A 17,217-nucleotide genomic window follows, 5' to 3' on the forward strand; every position below is an offset into this window, starting at 1 on the left:
GGAGAGTGTGTTCCATTCCATTGATTAGCTGATCCTTACTGCTTGGTCAGAAGCAACACACTAACACCCCTTTATACAAGACGTCTGGATTGTTTGTCTGGGGGCTTCACCCCAGCTCCCCCAATGGTAACCCTCCCCTAGGGATGGTCAAGACTACTCCCACAGGCTCTTTAAACTGCCCCCAGAGAATGTACACATGGTCTCCGGGTTTTGCGTGGTCTCCCCTTGTCACTCTCTTCCTCTCTATATGCTTTCTCAAGGCTACCCAGGAGCATCTCATTAAATATGGACGTCCTTTAATTTGGTTAGTTTGGTCTGATTGAAATTATTTGTGTCAGCAAAGAGGATCGTCTTAAGAAATACCTAACGCTTAAAATATGTGAAATGTGAGCGTGGGCTATAAGAATGTATAGATTTCATACCTCGATTTCTTGGAATGAGCTGTTGATCATCGCAATTAACATATTTAGCAAAACAATAACCATCGTGACATTATAGACACCATACAGAACATAGCCAATGTTTTCAATGAACTTGTGATTGTAGTTGATGACCACCGACTTTACTTCAGAAAGCCCAAAAATCGCCCAGAACAATGTCTTAAAACTTTCCTCAACTCTAGGGGGAAAATAACAGAAATAAGAATATGAGAAAAGATATGAATACACAGTAATATCATCATCATAAATCTGAGTGGTTTCAATATCCTTGTAAACTATTAGATACTCATGAAAAAAATATTTGCTTGTCTGGACTTTCAATTTTCTTTCTGCAAAATGGGCAACATGGCAGTTCTAGGTTCCTTGCTAAGATGTGATATTGTGCAAATGATGCACGTAGCTGACAGCTAGCATTGAATAGACACTCATTAAAGTCTGTGGGATAAGTTCATAACTATGGATGTTGAAAGTTAAATGATTGGTGGGTTTGGCAATGGAATAGTTAGATTAATTACTTAAAAAATTCTACTTGTTAGAGTCATTTTAGTTTCTGGTTCATCTGTACTTCTATCACACAGAATGAATAGAAAATAATGATATATATCAGGAAACATGACAATATAAATGTAGACATGGCACCAAAATTCTTGCCATGTCCTAGGAAGAATTGTGATGCTGTAAGCATAATCATTTGTCCAGAGTTAAGCCCATATGTTTAACCTAGGTGGTTTAATTTTCTTTTGAAAAAATACACTCTAGAAGAATATGAAAAACAGTAGGTTTCTTTTCAGATGCTATTTGTCATGTGACATAGATGCTCTGAAATTTAAGACACCTATTCCATCAAAGTTTATTCAACCTGTATTGTGTATAGTGAATGCAAGTCATAATCTTGTCGCCGTTGCTACTTACAATCTGGTCAATGATAAGTTCTGGGAAACTGAACTAGGAGAACAGCTGTCCTTACCCAGTGCCCCAGAAGCCCAGAAGGCACAGGATTTAGGACAGTGGATGCTACTTAGTAAACAGTGTCAGCCCTTATACAACATTTAGAACATGAGTTAGCTTTTGTGGATTTTAGTTTCTTCTTTTTGTGCACTGTCGAAAATAATGGTATGTATAGGAGAAATCTATCATATAATATGATTCTAAAAATGTTTTTTATCATTGTTTTATATTAGGAAGATTTCTATATGTTGGTCTCCTTATAAGTCACACTAAAACCTCCCTATCTTGCTGAAATAGACTTAGAGGGGGTGTCTGCAGCAAAGTATGAACCAATGAACATGGGTGCTATTGAACACATCTCCATTTGATGTGCAAATTCTATCATCAGAATACCTAGGACCACATACGTTGTGAAGGCTTCATTCTGTTTCGCGCCAATGTAGTAGGAGTAAAGGTTGAACATTCCAATCATAAAGGCTACAAACACCATGATGAATATGACCATGAATTTGAAGATATCTTTTACTGTTCTTCCAAGTGAAATCTGCAGGGGTCCAAAGCTTTCATTTGCTGGTAAAATGTAAGCTATTCTGGAGAAACTTAAAACCACAGCAATTGCATAGAGACCTTCAGAGATGATTTGGGGATCAGACGGGTCCCACTTTATCCTGGCTAGAAAAAAAATCAGAGACAAGGATTACAGCAATCCCTATGAGTTTCTCATTTAGATGAATTATTTTCTGAGAATAATAAATATATAATCAAGTGAAAGTCTTCATTCTGAAGACCTTCTCAAGTGTCTGCCATATCTTCCGACTTGATTGAATTCTCAGTAGGGTATAATTCCGAATCTTGTAAACCTCCCTGGTAGACCAGTTGAGCAACTGTCCCTATTGATAGCTATATATCTTCAACTGAAAGAATCTATACAAATAACTCCTCTATGATTTCTTCTTCTCTCTCTAACAACGAGACAGTACTGATACCATGGCTTTCATCAGCCCTTCAAAATTTAAAAAATTAATATACAAACAGTGCTTTAAAACATCTGGCACTTATTAAATTATAGCATTTATGATTCAAGTTTGAACTAAAATAATGTCATTTGATGGTTATATACTTCTTATTTAAACTTACCAGGAATACTTTTTATTGGTTAATAAAACAAGTCTATTTTTACCACATTTTTTTCTATAAATCATTAATAATGTCTTCTGGCAATATTACATTAAACCATCAAAAACCACTTAAGAAATCATTATGAAGAAAATGCAAAATAGCGTGTAGAAAGGAGGAAATATGATTATAAATTTGCATTTGGTTATTTTCAGAGAGTGGAATTAGGAAAGGATAACACAAAACTCATGAGTATGGTTTCTTTTATAGTATTTTGAGTATTACCTATAAATAGATATCTTTGAGTATACTTTGAAACTCTTAAACACTTAGGATTGAAATAAATACAAAAGTAGATAATGAGGAGACTTTAGTGATATAGACAGTAAGCCTACAAAGATGCCAGTTGAATATTAATAGATTTAGTTCCCTAAGTCAAGTTCCTATGGCGGGATGATGTTTTGGGCAAATATTGAAACTTATTTCTTTCATTAGTCAGTTTTCCGCTGGGGAAATAAGTACCTACCCTGGCTTATTAATCTGAAATGGTAAGCATGTCTACTTCGATCAAGGGGTTGGCATCGCCTTCTTTCCTTGGAACCTCTCTCCCCATAGAGGCACCATTTACAGCCACCACTATGTCATCCCTCTCTACTCCAAATTCATTTGTTTGCTTTATCTCTCAACTCTTTCAGTGTTTGAGACACTGAAAAAACTCTTGAAAAAAAGACTTCAAAAATTCTTTTACTTTGACATAGTTCATATGTCTTAAAAGTAAAAACTTTCAAATATAAACTTTTAAAACTCGTGTTCAATGTCACATATGTTGACATGTCATACTGATTAAATTAATATAATTAACATATTGATCACCTCACATACTGTTTCTGTGTGGTAAGAACATTTAAAAGTTATTGTCTCAGAAATTTTCCATGTATGGTACACTGTGGTTAACTACAGCCACCATATTGTATGTCAGAACACCAGCATTCATGGCTTATATCTAACTACAGCACTTTCTCCTCTTTGACACACATGTCTCCATTCCTGCCAACTACCATTATGCTCTACTCCTATGAGACATGTGTAAGAGAGATCATGAGATTTTTTTTCCATGCCAGTCTTATTTCATGTAGCATGATGTTCATCATGGTTTTGCAATAATCATCTCCTTTCTTGTTTAAGGTCAAGTATCTTTCCATTATGCGTAGGTAGACATTTCTCTATTTCAACATTTCACAGTTGTTGAAAATGTTCAATAAACAATTATCTGATGAACTCCTGCCATCAAACATTCTGTCAAATGCTCAGACAAAGTCTACATTAAGAAGCCATATTTGATCCACTGTCACTACAGAGAGCTGCTCTTACAGAAGCACCACTAACAGAGCTTGTTCAGGTCTGTGCATTAGGCAAGCACACACATGAGTCTTAAAAGTGAACGAATCAACAGGTTACTGAAGTGGATGGGGGTGCACAATATGATATCTGCTTTCTTACACCACCAGACAGAAGTGCAAACAAAATAGGAGATTTTACTGGAGACATTGCAAGAAAGGGAATTCTTTCATGATATGGAAGGCACGGTGGCTAGAGTACAGACATCCTATACTGGCATTTCTCTGGATCACTGTCTCATGTGAACCCTCTTATTAGAGAGAGAAAACTGGAGAAAAGGTTCAGCATTTAAGAGTTCTTGGTGCTCTTGAATTTTTCCCAGCACCCATGTTGAATTGCTCACAATTACCTGTAGCTCCAGCTTCAATGAACCTAACAACTTCTTGACTCTTTGGGCACTTGGTCTTATGTGGGAAACACAGAAAAAACTCATTTAAAAAAGAAAACAGAAAAATACACAATTATAAGGTATAATACAGGAATTCTCAGTGGATTTGGTAACTATATGGCTGTTCCAAGAAGTATTGGTAGATGGTTCTTGTGGTTAATAAAGGATTCCAAGCAGAAGATAAATCAAATGCAGAGGTAAAAAGCACAGTTCTTCAGATAAAGATGTCATCTTCAAATACAGATGCCATCAATAAACAAATTTGGATGAACTGGAAAAAAATGACTACTACTTATTTCTCCTTCACAAGGCAACACTTTATCTTCAGTAGTTTACACAGTAACATACACTCACCCAGATTGTAGTACTTGACGTTGTCTCCCAGTGGAACTGTCGTCAAGTCCTTCAAAGTGTCATTTGCATCAATGATGCTCTGAGCTTTGGATGCATGCCAGAACGCCATAAATCTTGCAATGAATGATGCTGCAAAGATTGCTAGCATCCCAAAATCAAGCATATTCCATAACTCAAATAAGTACTCTTTGGGGCCTTGAGTCCAGATCTCTTTACATTCAGCCCATATCATGCCTGCGTGAGTAAAGGATTAACATATCAGCTCGATTTCCTGCTTTAGCTCTTCCGTGAAGAAAAACAAATGGAAAGATCTCACCTGATAGTCCCAACTTTGTAAATAATTCCCTTGCCTTCCTCTCCAGCCACCATCTCCCACCCTCAGAAAGCCAGTTGAACAATATTACCAATGAACCTGAAAGCACTCAAGCAAAACTGATCAAGAATCTCAAACAAAAAACACCACAGTGATCTTTTATTTCTAGTCATAGAAAAATAATTAATATGTTCACTGTAATATCCCAAATACAACATACCCACACACTCCAAATGGAAGGCTTCACATTTTCACAATGGAATTATGCAGACATTTGTTATGATATCTTGTAAGTTATTATACAGATCATGGGAACTACCTGCCGGCATCCAACTACAGAACCTTTCTTATTTTTTTCTTTCATTTTTTTTGTTTTTAGTTTTGTGAGACAGGATTTCTCTGTGTAACAATCCTAGATGTCCTGGAACTAGCTCTTGTAGAGCAGGCTGGCCTCAAACTCACAGAGATCTGCTTGTCTCTGCCTCCCGAGTGCTGGGATTATAGGCGTGCACCACCACTGTCTGGCAAACTACAGAACCTTTCTTGACCATTAACATTGGTACTGTTTTCTGAAAACCACTCACAAGAAAATGTTCTTTAATAAAAGATCATATTTTCAGGGTAAATATTGTATGTATCTTGAGGAACCAGAACACATACCATAAGATTAAATTAAAAGGTTTAAATGGCATGCAGTCTGTGAACAAACTTAAAATGAGCATCTTGAAAGACTAGAGGAAATTACAGTAGCTAATTGTATCACTGCACTAACAGTGGATGACTTTATTGATAAAATTATTAATAATATTTTATGTTTTTCTGAAACCTTACTGCAGCATTTAGGAGCATTGGTTGTGAGATTTTTCTGCAATAATTGGCTGCAGAGTTATTGGCAAAGTGTTTAAACTTTTTAGAATGTAGTTTGCAAAATGGGAATGCAACATGTGCCTACTTTACAAGACTGCAATGTGCAAATAAAATAATATGTGTTAAATGGAGTGTGCAGTGCTGGCGTTCATGAAGAAACAACGGCAAGAACTCTGAGCACTTGCTTCTTTGATTTATCCATAATATTCACATGTACTCTTTCTTAACTTGAAAGCTATTACTTGATTAAAAAGAAACTAAAATGCTGTCCTTTCTGAAACCCATCTCTTCCTGGAGCCCCATGTGGAAATACAATTCACCCACTGATTCAAGTCTTTGCTCATAAAGAACTTTCTACCCTGACTTAGAAGCAGGCTTCTTCCCTAACCTCCAGCATCTGCCCCAGTTCCCACATCCATCTCTCATCTATCACAGAGCATGTTGGTCCAGTGGCTGAGGAGCACTGGCAGATGAAGAAAATGCTATGGTCTTTGCTATTCAAGAACACATTGTATGCTTTTCTCTGCACAGCACAGAGAATGTGGTCTTACGGCAGTTTCATTACTCTCATTAGGTAATTTTAGATTAGCAGGCATTGGTATGAGCTCATATAAATTTATAACAGGAAATAGTGCAAGACTCACATTCACACAAAAAACAATGAACAAGGTGGAAAACTTAAAGACATCTACGTTCTTGGTGTGGTCCCCAGGTTTTCCCAACCTTACCAAAGACTACAATGGTTCAGAGGAATACACAGACCAAGGGGACATTGGACATCACACAGTCCAGTAGTTTTCAAAGCTTTACTTTTCGCCTCGTACCTTTGCCTCATCTTTTTTTATGGTATAAGTGGTAGCTTGCTGAAGCTGCCAAACTTCAGCTAACACTCAGAGCTATTCAGCCTGAAGGAAGTGGGATTGTCTAATTGCCTCTCTGCTGCCCGCACCTCTGGGTTGTTGCTTAAGGACCTTTGAAATTGCCTACATTAAGTCTGGTTCCCCACCCCCCCATTCAGAGAGCTCCCCACCAGGGCCACACTGCTTAAACAGCACGGGGTTGCAGTCTTACTACTTCTGAGGGAGGCTTGCTCTGCTGCCAAATTGTGAGGACGCTCTCTTCAAAGAGAATGTGCTCGTTCTATTTCTGTACTCTGGAGCAGTGGAGACTGTATCCGCTCTTTCTGCATTTGAATTTCTCTAAAGAGCAACCCACTTGTGTGCTCACTGAGTTTGTTCTTCTCCAGCAGAGCTTTGCTTACCCATGAAACTAAGCAGCTTGAGCATCAATGTGCCCTGCTTGCCCCTTTTTCCAGGCATATTTCATCTTTTTCTCTAAACAGCCATCCCCACTAATGGAATAAGCTTCAGGTTACAATATTGAACCCCCTTCTTTCCATCACATTCAGTAATGAAAACACGCTCCCCCAAATCCTCTGAGGACCAATCTGTGGAGTCATTCTCTCTACAGTGGCTACAACAGATAGGCAAGCACCCTTGTTTGTCAATCTTGCAGCCACGGTCTCCGCAGCAGAGCAATGACAGCCCTGACTGTATATCCTGTTCGAGTCAACCCAGGATTGCTTTGTGCTTTCTCAGCAGATCACTGAGGGTCACAAAAGACAAATGATTCCTGGACGTCTGAACATGACGAGTTCTCCAGCGCAGCCCCGCCCTGTGTTCCTGCTAGACCTTTCACCGACCCTGGTTTGAAGTTATCCTGCCTTGTCACAATCACTTGCAACTCCACTTCTACTTCAGCTTTCCAAATTTTCATCAAATGAAAATCACATAGATTGGCTTTTTGTTAAAAAGAACAAAACAAAAAACCATGAGTCTTTCCCAGCAACACTGTAACACACCTGGCCTGTGACCGACATAACCTACTTCTCATTAATATTTCTAGAAAGCTCTGTGACTTCCTTGCAAGACAAAACACAAGAAAATAAATAGCAGTGCCAGAAACTGAGCCAGGAACCTCACATATTTTGCATGTACATAATTATCTCTTTTGATTTACTTTTGTTCTCTCTTCAACATTGTTAAAACACAAAGATTAGGAGGGCAGTTTTTCCATGGAAAATGTTGTTTTCTTCATAGCATTAAAGGTTAATTTAATATTCTCAGCTTTTGTTTCTCATTGAAAAATATCCAAATCTATACTAAGAATTAAATTACAGGAAGAATGAATTTTGATAAAGAATTAAATGAGCATTCATTATCTCTAATACTATCAATAAAATTTATTTTCTTTTCAAAACTATGTCTTGTATCTAAAGAGACATCTCTTGTCTAATAAGGAATGCTTACTGTATATAAAAACAGATACTATCTAGCAAAAAGTTTAATAATCATCATAATTATCTGAGACTCTTTGAGCCTGTCCTATGCTCCATTTCCTGTATTATACATTTTACTTATATTAATATAGTAAAAAAAAACCTCATAGCTCTTAGTATGATAAGATAGAGGCTATGAAATAGTATTTACTATTCATAAATAGTAAATCATAATTAGTAAGTCATAAAATAGAGATAAAATATCTCTTCCAGTTTTGTCAATTAAACTAGAAAATTAAGAGTTAAAGAAAAGTCAAGTCCTGTCATGTGTCCATTATTTTAGTAAATCTGAGGGGAAACTATGTTTTCCCTTGAAACTTGTCAATGAAATGAGTGGTTTAAAAGTTTTGAATAATTTAGTAGCTGTTGAATTACTTCACAGAGTTAAAAATAATCATACCAGAGCCGGGCGGTGGTGGTGCACACCTTTAATCCCAGCACTCAGGAGGCAGAGGCAGGTGGATCTCTGTGAGTTCAAGGCCAACCTGGTCTACAAGAGCTAGTTCCAGGACAGACTCCAAAGCTACAGAGAAACCCTGCCTCAAAAAATAAAAACAAAACCAAAAAATAAGCATACATAATTGTCATATTACTTCCTAATATTTCAATTGATCATCCATTGGACTGAAGGAGCCTAGAAGACATGGATGCCCTAGAAGTGACATGAAATTGGCAGCAGGTATTTCCCCACATGACTAAGATGAACGGCTGATGGAGTGAACCTTCTGGACTATGGGAGATTCTGTAGGAAGAGCCTTTGAGTCTTCTCAGACTGTACACAGTTCCCCTGAGGGAATTTCATGCAGTCAAGGCCATAAGAGTCACATGAAAGAGTCACATTCACACAGAATGAAGAATTTCTGGAACTTTTTTTATATCCAGGCTTATTCCAGGAGTCATTCTTCCTATGACTCAGTTGACATTTTTCCCTGGAAATGCTAGGACATTTCAGAGTTAACCATAGATATAATGAGAAGTTTTTTTTTAAGCTCCCTATCCTAACCACGGACATCTCTATCCTCCCCCATCTAATCCACAATCCTCCCTGTAGATAGACACACAACATTACCATGCTGTTCACAGGGTAAGTTCTAAGACACTCCCAGATCCTCTCCGCACATGCTCAACTCATGTGACTCTTGCCATTGTTCACTGCAGTTGGGCTCTGCCTCTGGGCTCACCCCTCCTTCAAGTCTCCCACTACCTCAAAACCACCGAAATGTTTCTGAAATGTGCTCTGACCCATCACCAGGCATTGGAAATCACCCTCTGACCATTTAACCGTCCACCTCTATCCCCCGCATCCATGAAGTCTCCAGACACCAGCGATGACAAGCTCAGAATGGTTCAAGAGGTCCACTCTTAATATAGATCCACATCTCATCACCTAATGCTCCCATGCCTCTGAGTCTTTATCCCCCAAATGCTCAGTCTGGTAAACAGGTCTTCATCTTCAAAGCCTAGTTAGAGGAGCCATCGGTATTTAGGGGAGGACTCTGCTGCTTCTTCTGCATCCCACCTCACTAGTATTTCAATGTCCAATCTGTACTTCTATAGCATCTTAACAATTCCTCAACCATAGCATTTTTTCATGAATGATATTTAACTATTGACTTTTATTTATTACCCAGATTACTTCTTGAATGGGAAGACTGCATCCCACTAAACTCAGTATCCTTATTACCCAATGACAGCTCAGTAGCTGTTGAATGTGTTTGTTCATAAATATCCAACTGAGATATTTTCTTACATGCTTTCTATTTAGTGGCAATCCTCAGATGGAAACGGGTTCTAAGGACAAAACAAATCTTGTCATGCTTCCAACTGACTTCCTCACCTTTCACAAGTCACCTGAGGAAGTGATCTACCTACTGTTCATATACTTCAATAAGAAAGATGCTATTATATGTAGCAGATTGGAAATCTGAGGTACAGAAAGACTGCGTGGCCTGATGTAAGTCAAGGGCTTTGAACAATTCCCTGTACATAACACATTTTCAGTCCAAATGAGTGGATTCTAGTTTTAATTTCGCTTAATCCCAACATAAAATGACAAGGTTGCTTTCAAGTTTGAACTCAAAGCTATCCCAAACTGCACATAGGATGTTTTGCTTATTGGTGGTGGGTTTGGTTAATAGTGGCGTGCTGATTTTCTTCCTTTTGGGGGGAGAGAACGCAATTATCACAGGGAATATAAAAAGAATGACGTTAGTAATAAGGGCACCATAGCAACTGTGTAAGATCACAAAGAAAGTCACGGTGCATGGAACTCTGTTTCCTGTTGCATACATTTGTATAACTGATTGTGTGGACGAATCAGCATGATTCAGTCTGATTGCTAAGGCTTCAAAAAGGAACAAGACAGAAAATCAGTCTTTACCTATTACCCAGGATATAATGAGCATCTCCATCCATGAGAAGCAGGATGTTTTCATCCTGAACAGCTGTCTTGCATTATCTGTGCTGGTTTCATTAGGGAGAAGCTTGGTGCCTTCAAATCTGTCAGCTGCATTCATGACAAGCAGCCCCAGGAAAATGGTGAAGGAGGCTGCGTGTGCTACAAACTTCATGAATGGTCCACGCATTATCTTCCCCATCTGCCAAAACACACAACAACAGAAAAAAAATCTTAATATCTCTCTCTTTCTCTCTCTATCTCTTTCACACACACACACACACACACACACACACACACACAAGAATCTGCATATTTTAATGTTCTTCTGAAATAGCCATATGTATTTTTATGATTAGTAACAGAAAATCATTTTTACGCTGTTGTAAAATTTTGTCCATGTTCTTTTGCTTGCTGAAGTTTCTAATAATTGAAAGCTAACTTCTCTATTAAGAATATCTAAATTCTTTTGCTGGAGAGATATCCCAACAATTAAGAGTGCTTACTGCTTTTCTAAAGGACCCAAGTCCATATCCCAACACCCTCATGGGGTAGCTCACAACCACCAGTAACTACATTCCCAAGTGATCTGATGCCCTCTTCTGGTCTTCTTCAGACACTCACACCTATATGGCAGGTCCACAAATGCACACAGATGCATAAATGAAACAAATATTTTAGGAAAAAAACATTTAAAATCTTAAGGTATTGTTATTGCTGGTTCAGATGCAGAAGACACTATCAGGACATGCATAGGGAGCAAACTCATTCAGTGAGCCTAAAGCATGGAAGAAAGAACAATGAAAACATTTAACAAGTCTGTATTCCAATGTTTAAAGAGACAGACTGCAGATAGTTTTAGATTAAAATAAATAAAGAAAAATAAGCCCGGCTAGCTCAGTCAGTAGAGCACGAGACTCTTAATCTCAGGGTCGTGGGTTCGTTCCCTACATTGGGCGCCACTCTGTAGTGAGGAGCAGCAGGCTGCCTTCCCGCTGACCGGCTCCTGCACGGCTAACTTTACCCAAAATAATTACACGGAAACTGTATTCTTTTAAACACTGTCTGGTCCATTAGTTCCAGCCTCTTATTGGCTAACTCTCACATCTTGGTTAACCCATTTTTAATAATCTGTGTAGCCCCATGAGGTGTGGCTTACCAGGAAAGATCTTAACCTGCATCTGTGTTGGGTGGGAGAATCATGGCGACTGCCTGACTCGGCTTCTTTCTCCCAGCATTCTGTTCAGTCTACTTCACCTACCTATCTTTCTGTCCTATTAAAGGGCCAAGGTAGTCTCTTTATTTAACCAATGAAATTAACACAAAACAGAAGAGTCTCCCCCATCATTCCAAAGCACAGACCCTGAGTTTTATCTCCCGTGTGTTTTACTGGCATGTGCAGCTCTGGCTTTGGATGAGGGCTTGTAGACACTGTCATGGCATGAAAGTCATGGAGATCAGCATAGCATCTCCCCTGGAGGACTGTGCACACTGGAAGCACCAGCTAAAATGGTACCAACTTTAAAGTTCAACATTTTGGGATCAGACTTCACCTTCATCATTTTGTTTGCTGGATGAAATGAGTACATTTCTTGCCTTATGTGAAAACTGGATCCTTTCTATGAAACAGAGAGATGATAAGACTAAATGGTTAGATTAATTTCTGTTTGAAATGTGGCCTGGACAGAGGGAGAGTCTAGGCTATACCTCAAGTCTGGATATTCTCTAAAATGATAAATGAAACCACCCCAAATCAAAGGTAACCATACATAATACACAATGAAACACCTGTAAAAATGTGATGAAATCCACAGTTTTTACACAACGAATAAATTAAAAAGGTTGAATAACACCAATGATATAGACAAAATCTCAAGGAATCATATTGTTTTAATTTATTAGAAGTTATAGTATACATACACAATATTCAGGAAATTATGCTTATATGCTGCCTTATCTGACAATACTCTCCCAAGAACCACAGATTAAGAAAAACCTAAGTAATCAAGCATAAGAAACCACCTTTCAAATGCTTAGTCAAGGTAGTCCAAGCTATTCCCCACACAGTAAGGTTAGACATGCAGCCTTTGGTTGCCTCTCAGGGGCTAAGGGAGGTCTCTCCCATGGAACACAGTCCATACTTATGACACAGGACTTGATGACTCAAGCTGGATCTGTGGGGTAGCTTCCATGGTACCAGAAAATACTTCCCAAACTGTCAAGGAAAGGAAGCAACTAAACAGTCTTACCAAACAGCAACATCGTTGAACTATGACATCTACCAGCAAGACAAGACAACTGTACAGGTGCAGGAAGTGGCACTCACATGTTGGGGGCAGCCAACAGCTGTGCAGAGAGAATTAAGGTCCACACAAGAGCAGAAAAAGCAGGCCTGGCACTAGAAGCCTGCGCAACTTTCCCTAGCTTTCCATGGGTCATAAAGTTAAGATAAGAACATTACCTCGCTTTCTTAGACTATCATTATTCCTTACTAAGTTCTAAAATGTATCTAGCTACCATACCTCATGAAGGAACCCTTACCTGAGACCATCATAGGAAACCATCACTGTACACAACACAGAAACCAACAGATCTATCATGGGGAGCCCAGGCCTAAAAGGCACATCTACAACATAGCTCTTGCATCCTTGGCTCAGCGAACTTCATGGAAACAGGCTAAAATATTGTAAATGTCAGAACACCAGGAAACAGTGTTCCCTAGAAATGCTTACACAAATAAGAAAATAATGGTAATAGACAAAGAACTGCAGGCAAGTATTGACTGCTGGGAGAGGAGAATTAGCCTCTCTCAGGGATGACAACACTTATCGGTTGTTCAAATGCACAACAGTCAATCATGAAATCATACATACACCCACACACCACCACCACCAAACATATTTGTGCAATATGCATACATATATATGGATATAAATATATATAAGGGTATGCAACAATAATAATCAAAGAAAAAGTGGCTACCAATGTCAGAGATGTGGGGTCAAGGCAGGGCTTCAGGCGGGGTGGTTGGGATTGGTGGGAGAGAAAAAGGGAATGGGGGAAATTAATGTATTAATATTTCAACTAAAACATATTTAAGAAAAGAAAAATTATGTATTTAAAATAATTTAAAGGAAGTGCTTCCCTTTAGGCATTATATATCACAGTCTTCTAGGTTTTCATCTATTAGCAACTGAAAGAGAAGCAAGAACTTCGTGAAGATATATATTCCTAAAATTTTATCTTTATTTTTGTGGATATATAAGAAAATCTAAAGCATTTTAAATAGAAGCATCAGTTTAGCCAAAGATACCTCTCACTATTAAATCAGCTCTATGGACCAGTAATAATGTTTAGTTCATTGCTAATGAGAAAGTTACACACTTTATTATCATGATTCTCAGGATAAAGAATAGCCGATAAAACAGATTCACCTAAAATGAGGAAAATTCTCCAGTGATGTTTTATTTAACCTGTGCTTGCCTTGGGGTTTATAAATTAGGGTTGGAAACAGATGTGAGAAAGAATCATAACTAGAGAAGGAGAAACAGCAAAGGAAGTCAGAAAATTAAGATTCAGTTAAAATATGAGAAATGTGTGAGCCTGAAGCAAACCACAAAGGCTCGAGTGAGAGTCTGGAGCTGGGGAGACAGCGAGCTATGTCCTTATTGCTCACAGAAAGGAATGCCATTCACTGCAGGAAGTTGTCACACTGCATGTCCACAAGCGAAAGCAAGGACGGTTCAGATACTGGGCCCAGATGCTTGATGACATGGGAAACAGGAGTAAAGGCACGGCAAAATTTAGACACAGATGCAACTGGCATTCAGAAGGGCATTAGCTAGAACACACACCGGCAAGATCCTCTAACTCTAAAGGAGTGAGAAAGTAGAAGACGCTGAAAAATAGATGAGAACTCAGCAGTTAGATATAAGCCACATTTCCTAAAACGTGAAGTCCTAGATCTACCTACAACTATGGACAGATTTCTTAATGTTCCTATGCTCAAGTTAAGTTTTCTTAGCTGTGGAATTGAAAGTCAGCATGGAAATTCACTCTTTTGAGGGCCTTTTGTTAGTATCGTGCTACAAAGTGCATTTGGGGAATATTTTGTACTATCACTACTATAAGGGACCAGAGGAGTTTTAAATATTGAGTAATGGGGAGCTTTGAAATCTTATACTATGGTATGAAGGGGGGCTGGGAAAAATAACTAAAATTCAATATGTAAGTATATGTAACTGTCAAAAAAAATTAAATTTAAGAAGAATTTGTCATTCCTATAAAAATGGGAGGGGTGCCAACAAGAACTAAGCAGGTGTTTAGGTTCTTGTTGCTCAAACCTGACAATCTGAGCTCAATCCCTGGAATCTATATAAAGGCGAAAGAAAAGAATAAATTCCACAAAGCTGCCCTCTGATCTCCGGATGTGTTCTATGCTACACACATACACACACACACACATGCACACACATGTGGAGGATAATAAATGTTTTTCAATTAATTGGGATGGGAATACAACTTCCTATAATAAAACCTGCACTATAAATGTCATTTCTAACAAATCTATTTTGTTGACATCAATAATGTGTTATATATATATATATATAGTCAAGTTTGGGTCTTATGTATAATAAGGGGAAAATTCCATGGGGATAAATTTTACTCATGTGAGAAAATGCCATGTTTCCATTATCCCCTGACATCATCACTGTAAAAAGTCAGGAAGCTCCTGTTGTGTAAGAAACCTTGCACCAGCATCCTAACACGAGTCAGGATGAGGTCCGTCAGACACTAAAATGCTGGCACTGTGCCTGGGTGCTAAGACAATATGCTGGAAATGCTGACACATGCTCTCTCCCTCATAACAACTGCGTAAGAGTCCCGCCTGTATCTAGGAAATGCACTGATGGCCTGGTGCGTTTACCCAGTGTAGAAGTAGGAATGGTGGGCTGCTTCCCACCACCCGGCTAGCTTTACCTGAAACAATTACACTGAAACTGTATTCTTTTAATCACTGCCTGGCCCATTAGTTCCAGCCTCTTATTGGCTAATTCTCACATTTTGATTAACCCATTTCTAATAATCTGTGTAGCACCACGTGTCTTACCGGGAAGGACCTTAATCTGCATCCATTTCAGGGAGGAGAGCTATGGTATCTGCCCGACTATGCTTTCTTTCTCCCAGCATTCAGTTCTGTTTACTCCGCCTACCTAATTTTCTGTCCTATCAAAGGCCCAAGGCAGTTTCTTTATTAACCAATGAAAGTGACACATAGATGACCCTCCTCCATCAACCCAGCACATGAAATAGATGGCCAAGAAGACTGTTGTTATTGAATTATTTCAGTAAGCCTCTCTGATTTGTGATTTACACAGAATCAGAAAGGTGGCTTCAAAATACGAAGAAAATTTGCTTGCAATGCAGCCTCCAAACCTACATGTGTGCTAGCAGCATGGTAAGTCAGTGTTGCCCAGGCTTGGTGTAATGAGAGGCCCAGCTACAGGGCACTCTCACTGGAGATCACAGCACAAGGTCTGAATGGGTGAAACCCTGTCTGAAACAGTTCACAGAGAATTAAAGACGTAGCTTGATGGTAGAGTGCTTGCCTGAATTCAATACCCAGACCTAAAAGAGGAAAATCCTCTTTGGTCTATTTGAACTTTTACCAGAAAAGCAAGGCCAAGTTTTCACCAAAGCCTGGAGAAATATTATGCTCTGAAAGCATGTGACCACTACTTCATACCTCCAGTGCCTTTCTCCACACAACTGTTCTTGTTTGTTTGTTTGTTTGTTTGGTTGGTTGGTTGGTTTTTTGGTATTTCAAGACAGGGTTTCTCCGTAGCTTTTTGAAGCCTGTCCTGGAACTCGCTCTGTCAACCAGACTGGTCTCAAACTCATGGAGATCCACCTGTCTCCGTCTCCTGAGTGCTGGGATTAAAGGCATGTGCTAGCATTGTCTGGTCAAGTATTTGTATCCTTGTTTTCTGGTCATATAAGGTAATATATGTACAAAATATATTGCTCTGCTCAAATGCTATCTCAGGGGAAACAAAGGAATACGGATTAAATTTTAGGAAGTCTTTGATAGATGGGCTTAATAAAACTAGGACTTTGTGCATAAAATTATGTGTATCTATATGCCTAGATAAAAAAATGAGTAAATAACTTAAAAGAGTGATGTCTTATTTTACACATAAATAGTGACAGTATTTTGTTTCAGGTGAACTTTCTGTTTTTTTCTTTCTGTTTCCCATTGGAAATAAGCATATTTTTAGAATTTTAAAAAGAGTAAAAGTCTTTGAAGTGCTTTTCCCTAAATAGGACATTTATAACACATTGTCACTTTCCAAGGCTCAGGTGTAAACCCAATAGAAAGGGAGCAAAGAGTGTTTGTGCAGGAGATGGTGGGTTAATGCAGCCAGATGGTGGGTTACTGCAGCCAGATGGTGGATTACTGCAGCCAGATGGTGGATTACTGCAGCCAGATGGTGGGTTACTGCAGCCAGATGGTGGGTTAATGCAGCCAGATGGTGGATTACTGCAGCCAGATGGTGGATTAATGCAGCCAGATGGTGGGTTAATGCAGCCAGATGGTGGATTACTACAGCCAGATGGTGGATTACTGCAGCCAGATGGTGGATTACTGCAGCCAGATGG

At 38.8% G+C, this 17,217-nt stretch overlaps 1 protein-coding gene across 3 annotated transcripts in view; it reads right to left on the minus strand.

The window, feature by feature from the left end:
- Trpc6 (transient receptor potential cation channel subfamily C member 6) overlaps window positions 1-17,217 on the minus strand; it is a 121,674-nt gene that overhangs the window by 17,062 nt on the left and 87,395 nt on the right. For all 3 annotated transcript variants that reach the window (XM_075966837.1, XM_075966838.1, XM_075966839.1), the window contains 4 exons: window positions 10,543-10,759; window positions 4,645-4,878; window positions 1,796-2,060; window positions 423-618 (listed from right to left, as the gene is read on the minus strand). In XM_075966837.1, coding sequence (XP_075822952.1) covers window positions 423-618; window positions 1,796-2,060; window positions 4,645-4,878; window positions 10,543-10,759 — 912 coding nt within the window. The remainder of the gene's footprint in view (window positions 1-422; window positions 619-1,795; window positions 2,061-4,644; window positions 4,879-10,542; window positions 10,760-17,217) is intronic.

Source organism: Microtus pennsylvanicus, chromosome 3, assembly GCF_037038515.1.
Source record: "Microtus pennsylvanicus isolate mMicPen1 chromosome 3, mMicPen1.hap1, whole genome shotgun sequence".
Taxonomy (NCBI): domain Eukaryota; kingdom Metazoa; phylum Chordata; class Mammalia; order Rodentia; family Cricetidae; genus Microtus; species Microtus pennsylvanicus.